This window comes from Haliotis asinina, chromosome 15 (genome assembly GCF_037392515.1).
Source record: "Haliotis asinina isolate JCU_RB_2024 chromosome 15, JCU_Hal_asi_v2, whole genome shotgun sequence".
In the NCBI taxonomy this organism is placed as follows: Eukaryota; Metazoa; Mollusca; class Gastropoda; order Lepetellida; family Haliotidae; genus Haliotis; species Haliotis asinina.
This window is the reverse complement of record NC_090294.1, coordinates 43,065,245-43,082,024: the sequence shown is the minus strand read 5'-3', so window position 1 is coordinate 43,082,024 and position 16,780 is coordinate 43,065,245. Positions and strand designations below refer to the sequence as shown.

Below are 16,780 nucleotides of genomic sequence, written 5' to 3'. Positions count from 1 at the left end.
TTAGTTCTAACTCGGATCTTCGCGTAAGAGGTGACTGTCGGGATCGGGATATCACGTTGGTTTGGTTTACACGTCACTGTATCTAAATTGCGTAAATCGACGCTAATATTGTTGCTCACTGGACTGTCTAGTTCAGATCCGAATTCATGTATTTACTGCCCGCCGCAATGCAACTGAAATATTGCTGAGTGCGACTTTAAACAACAAACACACAAACAAAACCAAAAGCTAATCGCATTCGTTCAGTTCCAGGGCCTGGATTTTCGAAGCTGTCTTAGCACTAAGATAGTCGTAAGTTCATATTAATGTATCGCAAGTACGACTATCTGAGCGCTAAGAGAGCTTCGAAAATCGAGGCACAGCTAGGTTTTCTTATGATATCCCACATGCCCTGTCTAAAGAGAGCATGACATCCGACCACGACGCCAAGACATACGTTCAGTGTTCCTGCTACGTCACAGACATACTCACCTTCCCTGCTTCAAAAACTATGTAAACTGTACTTAAGCACTTTTAATGAAATACAACATGCCACCAATATAACGCTTATACGTCACGGACCCCAGAAACGAGCTTCGTCAACGGTTCCCATATGGGAGAATACTTCAAACGCTAGTTTACCCACAACGCATCTGGCGTTGACGATAAAGCTGCGTGCAAGCTCACCGCATACATCGACGTGCGTACATACTCGAATCTGGGACAATGGCCTCGGCGGTTCATGTTAAACGTCCACGTACCATTGGTTGCCATGGCTTCCATGAAATAATACCGAGTCATAAATCTGATCTATTCAGTCAAGTTCTGTTTGACAAACCAGCAACCACATTTAACCCAGCATGTAGGTGCGCAGTAAGAAAAAACGATTGTTATTCGTCACCACTCTCTCTTTTCCGTAACCACCAAGAAGGCGCTATAATCACATACTGTCATGACAAATTGCTCGGGATTATTTTCATCAAAGTACCCATATTTTTCTGATCGTTTCTCGTATTTTCACACGTAACACAAACCGACAAGGACCGAGCGAGCCCATAGGCCCTCTTGTCTTTGCGAGATTGAAAGCAGCTTTGACTGAGATGACCCCGACTAGAAATACTTCACAGTACAACGAATCATTGTAGGGGTCATATCAAACAAAACTACTTTTAATCTTTCTTTCTTGTAAAGACACGAGGGCCTATGGACGAAACGGAAGATTTGTCTCAGCTCGATGGTCACGAATGGCTGAATGTGTGACACACTGATGCTATAGCAACAGTCGAAGTCGGCAATACGGTGTTCTCTTCAAAATTGATAAATCAATCTTAATCTCGCAGTTATTGAAATCTGCTAAAAAATTACAAATTCCAAGCGAGTCCATGGGGAGCGTTTCTTTGGCCGTTTTTACATCCACAATTACTACCAGTTTGCACCCTGGCTAAGCTGAGTAGTGCAGCGTTACAATGTTTCGCACTTCTTAGTCGTCTGCGACAAAAACAGTTGGTATCTTATGCTTGACGTCATTGTCGACAACAATGTAATACTGCATGCAGTATCATCTGCCAAATGTGAACAATTTCTAAACAAGCAAACAAAATTGTATCAGCCCCTCGTTTCTACATACTTAACAGCCCATATTTGGTAAAAACAATTACAGCGAAGAGCAAAACACTCGCAACAAAGTATAAAGACGTTTCTGTCACTCCCCGCGTGTATATTTATTATTGCCGACCATCCAACCAGTACACATATGCATCGTCATCGTTTTACGAACAACAGGCAACAAAGGCATAACTCCCCCAAGTAAATCCTTGTCGCACTCCCCTGTGTCGTGTGAGGGTGATAAGTCTTTAAAAAAGTTCTCCCGCCGAATAAAAAAAAAATAATTGAACTGGCATTTCTACTATTTCGCTCTAAAACCTCAGCGCTTTTATTTGCTTATGGAGACAGGCACCCAGTCAAAATTATCGTCTGCTTGGTTGTTGTACACGTATCGTTTTAGGACTAAACATCTCGTTCGATCTGTGCTATGAAAGAGATATAATTGATCCAGATGATCACCGCAGCGCTAACACTTCTCCTAAAACATTTGTCGTATTTTTTAAAAAAAGAAACAGAGGGACAAGACCGAGGCCATATATAGGTACTCCTTTTCACACTGCAAGTTTTACTCGGTTTATGACGAGGGATGTTGCGACACACATTGTAAATTCTTGAATGGCGGAGTGCTGAGGACAAATTAAATCTATATGTCGCAAGTTACTAAGATGTTTGATAGTTCACGTGATTTGAAAGATAACAACGAGTGTTTCATAAGGGATATTGATAATATAATATCCGATGTGTCAATAAATCTTAACTCCCCCACTCTTCAGAGACCGAAATCCCGCTATATGAGGAAGTCTCTAGGGTTTGCTAACCCCAGAGTCTGTTGCGATCTTAGGTCGTGGTTATTGTTAGAAATGTTACATGCAAATTTTGCTGTTGACATTTAGCAGACACCGATCACACAAATTGCAGGACGGTTCACCCCACTATGTCTGATGGCGGATATAGAGATTACTACTCGAGGTATCATTGCATGCGAATTATACGAGACGAGTGTCCTTCCTATGGTATCTTTAGACCAATTCTAAGCCGGATCCTCACCGGTCTTAAGGTATTGGGCTAACACTTAGAGGTGCTGCAACACTTGGAATCATACTGGCGCTTAGTCTTAGAATATATATCATTTTGATAGAAACAAATAATTCTTTTAAACCGAGCAGTGACACAGGAGATTCAGCCCTTTGGAAGTCAAGACTCGCTTCATGGTCTTTGGTCTTACATATGGGGAAACCTCATGCACCCAAGTCCCGATCACATAAGCCATTATATATATAGTGATCTGACATACATCGCTGTGTTATTGTTTGTATCCCTCTTCAAGAACAGCTGTAATTTACCTGACAGAACAAGGCATCAGAAGATAGAAGGACGCTGGCCGCAAAAGAATGGACAGAAACCAACATTCACCAGGTTGTCTGTTACTGGCGGGCACAGAATTGTCTTGAGATTTTCTCGATCAATGAAAATGAACACAGTTTTAGTTTAGCTTTGGTCTTCAGCAACCCATGCTTGTAAGAAATGTCATCGTATCAAAATTGCGTAGATCGATGCTCATGCTGTTGATCACTTGGTTGTCTGGTCCAGACTCGTTTATTTACAGACCCATACCATATAGTTTGAATATTGCTTGGTGAGGCCAAAACCTAAACGTGCTCAGTCACTCTTAAGAACAGTTTTTATTTAGATTTACTAGTCAATATGTACTCTTGTGTCACTCGCTCATAACACCAAGCCAAGAAGGTGTATAGGCAGGCTGGCCAAGCAAACGCCTGGTAGCACTACATTAGTTCCTACCAGGTATTTTCTTACAGCTGCGGACATAATCATTCACGTCAGCAAAGGGAACAAATATAATAAAAGTCAAGTCAGCTAAATCGTCATTTACTTTTGTACTAGAATAATAAAATATATTACGCAATGAATTTTGAAAGTTTTCTTGAGCCGTTTTGATACTGACATTTTTTGCCATGTTGTTCGCTCGCCGATTGGTGCGTGTCAAACTGGATGGCTTGGAGTGCATCACGAGTGTAGGGCAGGTAAGCTGATCCGAAGGGGTGTTCATGCATAGAAATACGCATCGCAAAGGTGAGAACATAAGGTTTTTATCATGTGACGTCATGATTGAAAGCAGTGTTGGGACTGTCAATAGGGATTTTGTCGAATCCTTGATGTCATTGGATCGCCGTTTTGATACGACCCCTGCAAACATAGGTTAGAATGCTTGATGGTCCTCTGCATCCTGTCAGCATGTCATAACAGGCGATTAACGGGATGGGGTGTTCAGACTCTCAGACATGGCTGGCAAATGTCACCATAACCCATTTGTGTGTATAAACGCTCATGCTGTTTATCATTGGATTGGCGCGATCGCTGCCTTAGGGACCGGTCATAACATATGGCGTGATGATAATTTTTTACGAAGCACTGGAGACCATACAATAGAGCTCGAACAATGTGAATGACCCCCTGCATGTCATACATGAAGCCCCTCCCCTTCCAATATTTTTATAAGCATTATTTTAAAATATTTTTATTTACAAATTGTTGACCCCACCAGGTATGGTAACAAAATATTTTTAAAAAACCCCAAAGAACAAGTTGTACATCTTTGTAAAATCTTTGTAAAGAGTGAGTGGTCCAATATGCAATATTCCAGCAACATCATGGCATATGACACCAGAAAGAGGCCTCACACATGACAGCTCATGGTTATTGGTTATTCAGTATTTGCCCCATAATATTGCACGAGTACAAATTTTATGTCAGTGTACAATAGTTTGGCAATACAATCACTGTAACTGAAATTTTAGTATTGTGATGTATGGTATTGCAGGTTGTATGCCAATACCAGCACTAGTCTGTTGCTTTTGAGATTCGTTATTATCCAAGAACATGGAGGCATGAACCATTCCCTGATTGGACAGTGTACATAGGTGGTTTAGATTTGTGTACATAGGTTATGTTATATTTAGAATTATTCTTTCTTAGTAGAACATGTTACATTTGACAAATTTCTAAATGGCATTGTTTAATCATAACATTGACATTTGTAGGTATTGTAATACAAAAGGGTGTCAAATGACCCCAGCAACAAAATGCCCCAGCAGATTTGGTCAAAATGCCCCTGATTTTTGTACAAATTACTTCTGCTCTTATCAGTTAAGACTGTCGGTTATCCCTAATAGATCATTCATCAAAACTGTTACTATAAATATAACTATATAATATCATATGAAGAATATAATATTGAAGTTGATATAAACTATCCGGTTTTGGCATATATTTATTCATGTTAAGTACTTTGGGGCATTTTTACTACCCCCTGGGCAATCTGAACAAAAACCGTGGGCCTGCTTGAACAGAACAATCTTAGAGCTATGACTATCTTAAACCTATATTGGATATTGGTTGTTACAATTATTGTACTACTAAGATCACTCTGTGCAAGTGGGCCCAGGGCATTTTGTAGCTGGGGCAATTTGACTGGCACTCATACAAAATGCATTTTTCTGCTGTATGAAATGCTTAAATTTTTTTTTGACAGATTCTCTGCAGATGTTCGTTTATGCTAAGTTAACAACAAACTGAGATATCTTTACAAACTGAAGTCTGAATATGAAGTTTGCCAGTACAAGAGGTGGTGTACATGGATTGACGTTTGAGGAAGCCTTGTACTCAGGCTATGCAGACGATGGCGGGATACTCCTCCCAGAGACTATTCCCCAAATTTCGGCAGACACCCTCAAGTCATGGGCTGGTTTGTCCTATGTCCAGTTGGTGAAGAAAATCATTCCATACTTTGTTGGGGCGGAGATTCCATTTGAAGACCTCAGTGGTGAGTAAACACAACTCAAAACACTTTTATCCCATCGGTTTTACATTATGTTTGTCCCCAAACAGTAGGACAAGAAAGTTTGTAATTTTTAGAGGTGATGTATGCCAGATGGTATGTTTCCCTTAGACATTGATTAACCTCACATTTATTTTATTTATGTTTGAAATTTACATATTTCAAGTTCTGACTGTAAAGTTGACATCCTTAAATTCCTCTTTTATGTGTATCCCTTCTAAATACAACTCAAAGATTTTAAGGATTTATCTGTATACAAAATCATATAACAGGCGTTTCAAAAGTGGCGTTCCATTAAAGGAAGTCCTGTGGTTTGGAAGAGTAGAAATGCTTAGATGACAGCTTTATCTGCACCACAAGTGGGTATAGGTTCCCAAGTATAGATCTGCAAGTCCATGGTTCTAATAACTGTGTTCTGTGTACAATACTGTTGTTGATGCGTCATTGTCATTACAGATACATATACAGAATCATACCATAGGAGTCCACTCTGCATTGCGCCATTTTCTCGACGGAAACTGTCATACAGCTGTATCATGCATTTGATCGCAAGCATTGTAACAAATATTTCGTGATGTTTAATACCACTAGCAGTCTGTTGAACAGGACAACCAATTTTGGTTTTGGGTTTGAAGAATATGGACTCAGGGTAGTGGGTACATTTGTGTATTTTTACTTTGTTTTGGGTACGTTTTCAGAACCTGAGGTACGTATCTGTAGTGCTTGTGCTGATAAAAACCCCTACAGACCTACTATTCTTCTTAGTGACAGAGGTTCATGGGTCCAGGTTTGTTTCCCCCACATGGGTAACATATGTAGAGCCCATCTCTGGTGTCCCTTGTCAGGATATTGCTTGAATATTGCTAAAACTGACGTAAAACAAAAGTCTCTCACTCAATACTCACACTTAGTGATAGTAGGCACCCCAACATCAGGGCTTTGTTTCAGAATTGGTGGACAAAGCCTTCAGCAGGTTCTCCCATCCTGACATCATTCCAATAAAGAAGTTTCCTGGTGGACTTAATGTCATGGAGATGTGCCATGGTGCCACTTTCGCTTTTAAAGATCTGGCGTTGTCCTGTCTTGGACAATTCTTTGAATACTTTCTCAACAAGAGGAAGAAACATCTAACCATCTTGACAGGTAAGAACATGTGACCATCTTGAACTGAGGAGTGAAAATTTACACCATCATCACAGCATGCTGGAAATTTGGAGAGCAAAAATGTTCCAAAGCTTGATTTGATTTACTATTGGTTAATCCATGTGAGACACTTCTGAAAATATTATCTCATGAAACTATGTCTGCCAGCTGCCCAATAATAAGCTTGTTGTTTTTTTTGCTCATCACTCTTTACATGAGATCTTAAGTACCTTTTTATAGGTGACATTAATTCCAGTTACTCTTGAAGCAGTAGTGACTATAGTCTATGTGCAATGAAAACATACCAATGAATTTCACTTTACACTAAAATGTAAATTGAATACAGTGAAATTAAGATTGCAAATCCTGATAATTTTACCTTGCCAACTGAACATTTAAACCTGACAATTGTATTCAACTCAGATTAAAAGTTGTTTGCCAAACAATCATAGTTTCAAATCGCTAATATTGGTTTGTATTACACGTGGGTATGTACATTAAATGAAACACCGAGAACAAGTAGGGTTTGTCTAAGTTAATGGTCATCATATACCACTGGTGTATTTGTTTCACTGTTTCAACTGCTGCGCTTACCTCATTGTAATCCAGACCAGTAATAGTGTTTTGTATGCATGATCATCTGGTGGACAACTTTTATCCTGAGTTGAATGAAATTCTGAAATTTAAATGTTCAGTTGGCCAGTTAAAATTATGAGCCTTCGCAATCTTAATTTCACTTTATTTGAGTTATTTTTGTGTGTAAAGTGAAATTCATCAGTAAATTTTCACTGCAAACAGACTATAGTGGGTGTCATTTTGCAGAGTTATCTCCCTTAGTGTCCATCACAGGGTGACACATTCTAGTTCCTCATTAAGCTGGCTTGCCTTGAAATACTGAATTTGATTACACGCCATTGGCATTATCCCCAACAGTTCAGAGTGGCATTTAATCCAACTGATTCATCTACTCCCAGCTACATCAGGAGATACTGGCAGTGCTGCCATAGAGGCTGTGCGTGGGATGAAATGGGTGGACATCATTGTGTTGCTTCCCCGTGGACGAACGTCCAGGTTCCAGGAACTCCAGATGACAACAGTGATAGAACATAATGTCCACGTGTATCGAAGTAAGTATACATCATAGCAAACAATAGTTTATCTTTTATGATTTATCTTTTACATTTTAAAGTTACCTGCCAAATTGAAAATTGAGGATTGTATGATGAAATAATGTTTCTCAATCACAGAATGTTAATTCAAATATTTTTGCCCACATCTGTTGGCCAAATAATACAAAAACAAAAGCTGTTAGTAATAGTTGTTGGCTGTTCTCAAGGCAAAGTTGCATGTTTCTAATCTTTGTCAATGTATTGTATGCTAGACATAATTTGCAATGTTTTTTGTGAGTGGTGTAGTTGTTGAATGGTTTAAATGTTCCTCATCATGTTGAAGTACCTACAATTTACAAAATATGTACAATATCTGGAGCCCATTTCTGACATACCCCTCAGTGATATTGCTATAATATGGCTAAAGGTGGCATAAAACATTACGTGCTCAGTATTTATTTTAGCTATTCATGAAAAATATGAAATATTGGTGACTAATATGTATCCACAAGGTTCAATGTTAGAAATGGTGCTTAACAACCCATTGTCATAAGGATAACTGGATCAAGTGGTCAGACTGGCTGTCTTGGTAGATACATATCACTGTATTCCAAATCTGTAATCTGTGCTCATGCTGTCGATCACTGGATTGTCTTGACCAACCTCGAAATATTTGAAGATCACGACCATATAGCTGGAATATTGCTGAATGCATTGTTGTACAACAAACAATATGACAACAAATTGCCATTTAGAAAGTGGTCAGATGTAACTTATCGGGGATTCAAACCCACACCCTCAGAGTCAGGAACAAGTGGAAGTCCCAGTGGCTGAGTGGGTTAGGTGGCTGACTTTGTATGCTGGCGAATGGGTGCCTGACTCTGAGGGTGTGGGTTCAAAACCCGGATGGGACTCAACACAAAAGAGTACCAGAATTTGTACTTCACTAAGAAAGTGTAATCCCAGATATTATATATTTAACAAACATTTTGTGAAAAATATATGCCCTGACATGAGTTTAGGGTCTCACATCTTCACCATCTGACAAACCTACAAGCATGTACATCTGTAGACAAGTACCAGCTGATCTGTTTTTCTTCAACAGTTGACGGAACCAGCGATGATGGCGATATTCCAATCAAAGAGTGTTTTGCTGATGCTGCCTTTGTGAAGAAGCACAATCTTTGCTCCATAAACTCCATCAACTTTGCTCGTATCATGGTGCAAGTGGTTCACTACTTCTATGCATATCTTCAGGTAAACTGAATGATGAACAAAAGTCTTTACTGCAATCTGATTGATTAAAAATCTAGTCACATGTTACTGGATCAAAGGAATTTTACAGAAAATATATTTCTAATTATTCTTAAATATATTTCTCAGTCCCAAATGTAAAATTTAATGGATGCAGGATATCTATTGTTCATCACTTTTTGTCTAAAATTTAGATCAGATGGTCAGGTCTGTCATATTAGCATATGCTGCAAATGAATGTTAATATTCTGTTGTATAATCTGTATTCTGTAACCAACTGAAAACAAATGCAACAGGCCTGATAACATATTTTACAGGGCTCAAGGTAATTTTTCAATGTCAGGAATATGTAATCTTTATTTTTTCAATGTAGGAGTGCCATAAAAACTTAAGAGGACATTTAGAGCACGGAAGTTAATGGCATATCAGTAATGTTATGTTTTGTTATGCATCACAGCATTGCTACTCTTGTGTAAACAGGTGAAAAAACCATAAAACAATGCTTCAGTTTTTGAGATTAATACGTCTGTAAGTGATTCTACGACCACCTAACACAATTACTGCTCATCTGCTACGTTTTCTCAATTTTTTCCTCCTGTATCATGCATATTTGTTATATGTACATATGCCGATACGGCTTTTATCTGGAGCCCCGGATTTGAGGTTCATCTTAATTTTTTAATTTGTTTTTAAAAGGAAGTTTAAAGAAAAAAAAATAGATGTTCTGAATTCTGAAGGTTTCCTTAACATTTTCTGTCATGTACACTTTGTAGTTAAAAAGATGACCTAATCAAAGCTTATCCTTTCAAATAGTAGTACAACAAATGAGTGCACACACGGATTTGACCCAGTGTTTGTGTGTATGTATTCAGATGCGTCCAGCATGTGATGGTGAGGTTGAAGTAGCCATTCCAACTGGAGGCTGTGGCAATGTGACATGTAAGTATATACCTGTGTCATGATATAGATAAACCTACGACGTCACTTTTGTGTCAGCAGACATTATCTGTAAATAATTGTTTACTGACCTGTTTTCTGCAATCCTGTCTCAGCCAGACAAACCAGTGATTGATGTCTACACTTTCAGGATACTATATGATGTGGAACAAATGATTCAGAAAGTCATGTTGTATAACAGAATACTTTTGAGTGTAGTTTTACACCACACTCCTCAATATTCATCTATCTGGTGGTACTCTGTAACTAATTGATTCTGGACCAGACAGTGTAGTGACCAACAGCATGAGCATCGATATATGCAGTTGGGAGACAATGACATTTGTCAACCAAGTCAGCAAGTCTGACCACCTGATCCCTTTAGCTGCCTCTTACAACAAGCATGGGTTATCCTGAAGGCCAATATTCTAACCCGGACATTCACGGGTATGTTCAGTAGAGAACCTTTTGTGCAATTAAAATCTTGAAAGTATTTTTAAAGAAAAATTATGTTTTAAGTATCTTTATACATGATTGCCATCTTACCTCAACAGGCTGATTTGGGCTGGAGAAACAGTGGGGCCTCTTGGTCACGTGGTATTCTGATGGTGGATCTGAATTCCAGATTTGCCATGACTTTAATAATACCTTGTCAATGCCATATCTGTGACCACCATGTACATGGATGGAGGGGTAGATTCATTTCTCCACCTGGTTACAATGTGTGAAGCTGATTTGTGATATTTGTGTACTAATATTGGCTTAAAACCATACTCGCTCACTCACTCATTCATGATGTGATGTAGGCGTGAGTATTTCATGGTATTTAAATATATTCACTGTTTTGTTCACTTCCAGCTGGATGTTTGGCAAGGAAGATGGGCCTCCCAGTGAAGCTAGTCTGCTGTGTCAACACAAATGATATAGTGTATCGTACAATTGTAGAGGGAGACTACTCTATGAGAGAGGTGAAACAGTCTCTAGCACCTGCCATGGATATACAGGTTCTCATTTATACATTTCCTTGTTCTATCATTAAATGTCTTTATAAGCAAAGCACATAGATCATCAGAGGAAATGTGAAAGTCTGGAATGATTGTATTTATAAATAAACAAACAAACAAACAAATAAATAAATAAATAAAAATACAACATGAGATTGATTATCCATGTTTCATTTGATCAGAAATTGGTTAAAAATTGATCACAATATGTCATCTTGAAATTCGGCTCCCATCTCTGAAGTTTCCCTGTATGGTTGGCTAGGACAATTTTTGATGTATTTTCTCTCTTTCAATACTCTTTTAATACACATTAACCACCTGAAGCTCAGATTGTCTGTCTCCAAAGAATGAACACTGTACGTCACAAGGTTCAGCATTAAGTCTGTTTTGGATCTGGTTAGCTGACACTGTCAATTATTGTCACACATCCAGCTCGCATACAACATGGAGAGAATATGGCACATGTTCTCAGATGGTGATGCTGAGATGGTTAGCAACATGATGTCAGAGTTTGACAAGACAATGAAAACCAAAGTCCCAGAGAATCTCAGAGTCAAGGTAAGTAGTCTTGGTCCTTTTCACCAACTTGGTAACCAGTGGTTCAGGTGTAAGTGAGATAGTTGGTTTTATAAACCATGCCTGAAGAACGTAGGAACCTGGCTGACCATTGTGTTTCTTTTCAAGAGTCTTTGCGGGAAAAAGTTTGTCATTTTTCCAACTATAACTTTGAAGTCAAGTATCAGAGCTTTGTAAATAGGCAAAGACTTGTTTGCGATGTACAGTGATTTCCCTAACAACAGAATTCTAAGGTTCAGCAGTTTACAATCACAACAGTCTTGAATAAGCACAAGGTCATGTCATTCTCAAACCTAAATGGCAGCTGGGAAAAATTTGACTGCCTTGGAAATGAGCAAATATTCCCAGCATCCTCTGTCTGCTTCACATCAATGCACCTGAAATCAGTTGTCATAACTTCATCATCGAGACTAGTGTAGTACATTCTTCATTATGTTAAGGCAACCAGCACTTGTACCTTTGTTTTGGAAGAGGGCACAAGTCCTTTGAGCTCTTGAAAACCCTGGATCAGTTTGCTTACTCCTGCTGGCAAACAAGGGTGAGTTGAGCACCGAGCTGACAGTTGACCCGTATTAGCATGTATGGGCATTGTCCTCTGGCACTTGGCGAAGGGACCCCACGTTGCCTGTGATCAAGTGTAGTGCAGTGGGTTAAGTGTGAGAGTCATATGAGAAAAGGTGTGTCCATCTAAACATGGAATCAATTTAATTGTCATGCATTGCACGTGCACTAGCCTACATCTGCTCTATCTTTCACAAACGAAATGGGTTTGTACGTTGCTGTGCACCGCCTATGTCTCGTAAATGTGTTTTCTGCACTGGTACAACTTATCCTTGTTTGCCAGAAGTAATGATTTGCACTTAGGACTTCCAGCAGAGCCTGTCATGACAAGGATCATATCAATAAGGCGAAGTTTTGGGTTGTTTTCAGATTGGTGAGGTCATCAGCTCCCATGTGGTAGATGACGAGGGGATCAAGAGGTCCATGAGGAAGTGCTGGGAGGAGAACAGCTACCTTGTGTGTCCCCACTCTGCTACTGCACTAGACTACCACTACAATAGACAGGGGTAAGATCAGGGATCACAATAGACTGCCACTATAGTAGACAGGGTTAAGATCAGGGACCACACTAGACTACCACAACAGTAGAGAGGGGTAAGATCGGGGATCACACTAGACTACCACTACAGTAGACAGGGGTAAGATCGGGGATCACACTAGACTACCACAACAGTAGACAGGGGTAAGATCGGGGATCACACTAGACTACCACTACAGTAGAGAGGGGTAAGATCGGGGATCACACTAGACTACCACTACAGTAGACAGGGGTAAGATCGGGGATCACACTAGACTACCACAACAGTAGACAGGGGTAAGATCAGGGATCACACTAGACTACCACTACAGTAGACAGGGGTAAAATCATTACCACTTTGGACTACCACTACAGTAGACAGGGGTAAGATAATGACGGAAGAAAATTGTTCTGAGATATACAAAAACCACTCTGAAAATGAATTAGAAAATCTTTCTGCCTCAGTTCTGAGGACAAGCCAAGAGTGTGCCTAGCATCAGCATCCCCTGTAAAGTTCGAGGAGACTGTGTTGGCAGCAGGGCTGCAGTATGAGACAACAGACGCTGTTGTCAGGCTGCTCAACTCACCCACAAAGTACCAGGACTGGAATAAGGAGGAAGACTGGGTGGCCATGCTCAAGCAGAAAATTGAAGACATTGAGAACACAGTTCAAGCCAGAAACACAGCATAAGATGTCACATGAAATTATAACCTGAGGCTTCGCTAGCATCCTATATATATACCTAATTAAATTATAGGAGGAAACACTCCTCCGAGGTTTTGATCGACAATGTAAAACGGGAGGGGAAATTTCCGAACCCCGATGGTTTTACATTGTCTACCAAAACCAAGGAGAAGTGTTTTCTCTAACATATATACCGTCAATGATGGGTAATTACAATGTAGATGATCATTTGATGAAGCTACATAACAATTACTGAAGCATGCATAAAATCAATGTCATGACAGTAACTATAAATACCTGGTAGATAAAATACCGAGTCTCAGATTTGGAGGAACTCTTACAGACAAATTGTCAGGTCCGAAAGTTTAAAAAATAATTAAGTAAGAACTCCTACTACCTCTGTCAAAGTTCCTGTGCATGATTTGTATTGCCAAGTTTATTCATTTGGATAATTTAAAGAGTGAAAGTGAGTTGTGATTGGTACATTAACTTCCTGGCATAGACACCTGATTGAATAAAAAGCCAGCCAAGGGAGGTAGCAAATTCATTGAACCATGCCGCAAATGCGCTCAGGGTATAGTGGACATTTATTGGAAACAAACAATCCTTTATTTCTGCTATCCTTTGACTGAGGCAAGCTAGAGTTGCCAAATCATTCTCGCGTTGAGTGGGTCTCCAGTTTAGTTTGTGACTGACTAATTCAATTCCAGAATTGATGCTATGGTTGCATTTGATGAGCACAATGAACTCTGCGAGATTACAGTGTCACGTGGGGAACTCACATGGCCAAAAGCATCTGATATGGTTTTGCATAACTTAAAACAAGCATAGGTAGCTGAACAGCAATTTACATGAATTATGAATTATGATAGGTGCTAACAACATTTCATGAGGAAATATTGAATGTTGAAGATGTATGCCTCTCAAAATGAAATTATAATATCATCCAAGTCCCATTTGATGTGGCCCTGGTAACACAGAAAAGAGTTGAACTATGAAATACCTTAACAGTTAATAATACAATGCATTGATGATATAGATGTAAAGTTGCATGGAGTAAATTCTATATGGTTTCTATAAATTATGATCCAGATAGTCCAACAACAAACTCAAACCTATTTCTTTGTACATGAAAAAATACAATTCCAAATTTTCCAGACATCAGTTGAAACAAATCCTAACAAGTTGAAAAGAAACACACAAACAATTAACTTTCTAGATATTCCGGAAAAGAAAAGACAGATGTACATACAAAGTGTTATGGAAATATTGTACAGTTTACATGTTTTATTCAAGAACCAAGTTAGGATTGAAACAATTTATCCAGAGGTATAAAGCAATCCTAATAAAAAATTAAAGAAAATAAACATGTATGAGACAGTATTCCAGATCTGACCTTAAGTTTGATCTTTGTAATCATCATAGATTGACATGTATTTGGTATATTTCATATTCATACGTACAGTAGAAACGTGATAAGTAAACTCTCAAGGAACTCGTCAAAATTGTTTACTTATCAGGTTTTTTACTTATCCAAACTTATCAATATCTGCAAATGACAGAGTAACGGACAAGATTTGTAAGTAATATAACATGTTTTATTGCACCGGTCTACTCACTGATACTCCCAAGCTACATATAACAAGGAACAACTCATCAGGGCTGACCTCCAGTTGTCAGTGTATTGTAATCTGCTTACGCCAGAGCAAGCTGTAAGTGGGATATTTATTTACCCGGTGACTGACATGTCCCTCGTGTCGGATTATGTGGTGATCGCTAATTTAGTTATCAGGTCTCGTTTGGTCAGAAATTTACATCCAGGGACCATGTAAAAACGTTTACTTAAGCGGTATTGTTTACTTATCCAATTTTAGTTAACAGGACTCAAATAGAGGTGATTAATGAAGAAGTTTGCCGGAACCAAAGAATAGTGTTTACTTAGCCGATATGTTTAGTTAAGCGGTTTTTACTTAGGCGGTTTCCACTGTATGTCTATTTTTACACTGCTTTTCTCCTCCTTGTTGTCAATATTTGGATACAGTGTGCTATTTCCAGGTCAGCCATTGTTTTTTACCTAACCTGAAGAGAAATGAATTTATTTACCTTTTCCATTTTAATTACTTAACAAATCTTTGCAATTCAGGCAATGTCTGTGCGCCAACAAGCACTTGCAAGTACTTACGATTTTTACCAGTGTCTGTCTGCCCACAGGTCCCTTCAATTCAGACAATGTCTTCCTGCCAACAAGTCTTAACAATTCCAAGAATGTCTGTCTGCGTCAGTTTGTCATCTAGTCGTTATGATTATTACAGGGTGTCAGTATCTGTTAACTACTTTTATTCAGCATAAATTATTCTTATTGTTTTTGTTATGAATAATGTTGATTTTTATCTTTACTTGTTTGTTTGTTGTCCCCTGCTGCACTTTTGGTATTCCACTTCATTGAGGCCAGCAGAGAGTGAATATAGCCAAACAAGTCTGTATGTATGCTTTGAGTATGATACCCTTCAACCCAATCTGAGCATCAGTGCTTGTACAGGAATTTCTCCTTATTGCCTATAAAGAAGTTGTCTTCCATGCTGTATGTATTTAAAATAAAAATTCTAGTTTTCACTTTGTGTCTTATACTGATTTCTCTTTGAGATGAATTTCATTCTCTGTTTAAGGAAATCTTCATTGATACAAACACATCTTAACATGTTTTATTCACGATAGAGAGATTTTTCTTGGTTACATCTATTTTTTTTTAAGTAACCCAGAAAACTCATCAAATACCATTTTCTAATATGCCAGTCAAGCATATTTTATTCACAATGTCAACAGGACCATGAACAAGTTCACAGGCGGATACAGAGGAAGGGTGAGCATCAACCTTTTGCCCTGCAAACTTGTAACCTGGCCTGTTAAAATGAAGTGTGCGCAACACATCCCCACCCCTCTCTTTCTCAAGAGTGCAACACCCCCTACCTCCCACCCCACTTCTCAAAAAGCTGTATCCTCCCCTGCAAGTTCTCCAGTTTAGATCACTTTTCTCCAGGGATATTCATTCTTTACATACCATTTCCATTAGGGCTGTGTATGGGCAGCATATTATGTTGTAATATATCATGGAGATTGTTGCTCATGCTGTTGATCACTGGATTTGATTGTCTGGTCCAGACAAAACCTTCCACAGACCACTTCCATGTAACTTGAATGTTGCTGAAAAAACAACAAACAATGAAAATGTTGTTTTGTCCAAAGATCTTGTAACTGTATAAAAATGTGATTTCCAAAAAAATATTTGTTGTTTAATGACACAGTCAGCATGTATCTTATTGTATTGTTGTGGCCCATAAATAGTTGAACTGGGACTAGATTAATGCTTAGGGGAGCTATCACAAGCCATTGTCCATTTTGTGTCCACGTTACAGTCAAAGGTTGCTGTAGACAAGTTCAAACCAAGAAGCCTGGAAGTGCTACTGTTTTGATGAATGTAGGTTTCCATTAAACATTTATATTCAGCTGTCTGAATTTCAGTTTAGGACAAGCAGTGGATGATAAAAGTTATTGCTC

At 38.8% G+C, this 16,780-nt stretch overlaps 1 protein-coding gene across 2 annotated transcripts; it reads left to right on the top strand.

The window, feature by feature from the left end:
- Nucleotides 1-3,562: 3,562 nt before the first annotated feature.
- Nucleotides 3,563-15,838, top strand: LOC137265343 (threonine synthase-like 2). 2 transcript variants are annotated; one of them, XM_067800726.1, is made up of 10 exons: nt 3,563-3,626; nt 5,135-5,425; nt 6,389-6,583; nt 7,558-7,710; nt 8,798-8,949; nt 9,819-9,885; nt 10,741-10,886; nt 11,319-11,444; nt 12,393-12,529; nt 13,006-15,838. In XM_067800726.1, exons 2-10 carry the CDS (start codon nt 5,206-5,208, stop codon nt 13,229-13,231), a joined length of 1,422 nt encoding a protein of 473 aa, XP_067656827.1. In that variant the 5' UTR covers nt 3,563-3,626; nt 5,135-5,205; the 3' UTR covers nt 13,232-15,838. The 2 variants fall into 2 exon arrangements, with proteins under 2 accessions (XP_067656827.1, XP_067656828.1); XM_067800727.1 differs by having other exon boundaries at nt 3,588-3,675.
- The last annotated feature ends 942 nt before the right edge of the window (nt 15,839-16,780 follow it).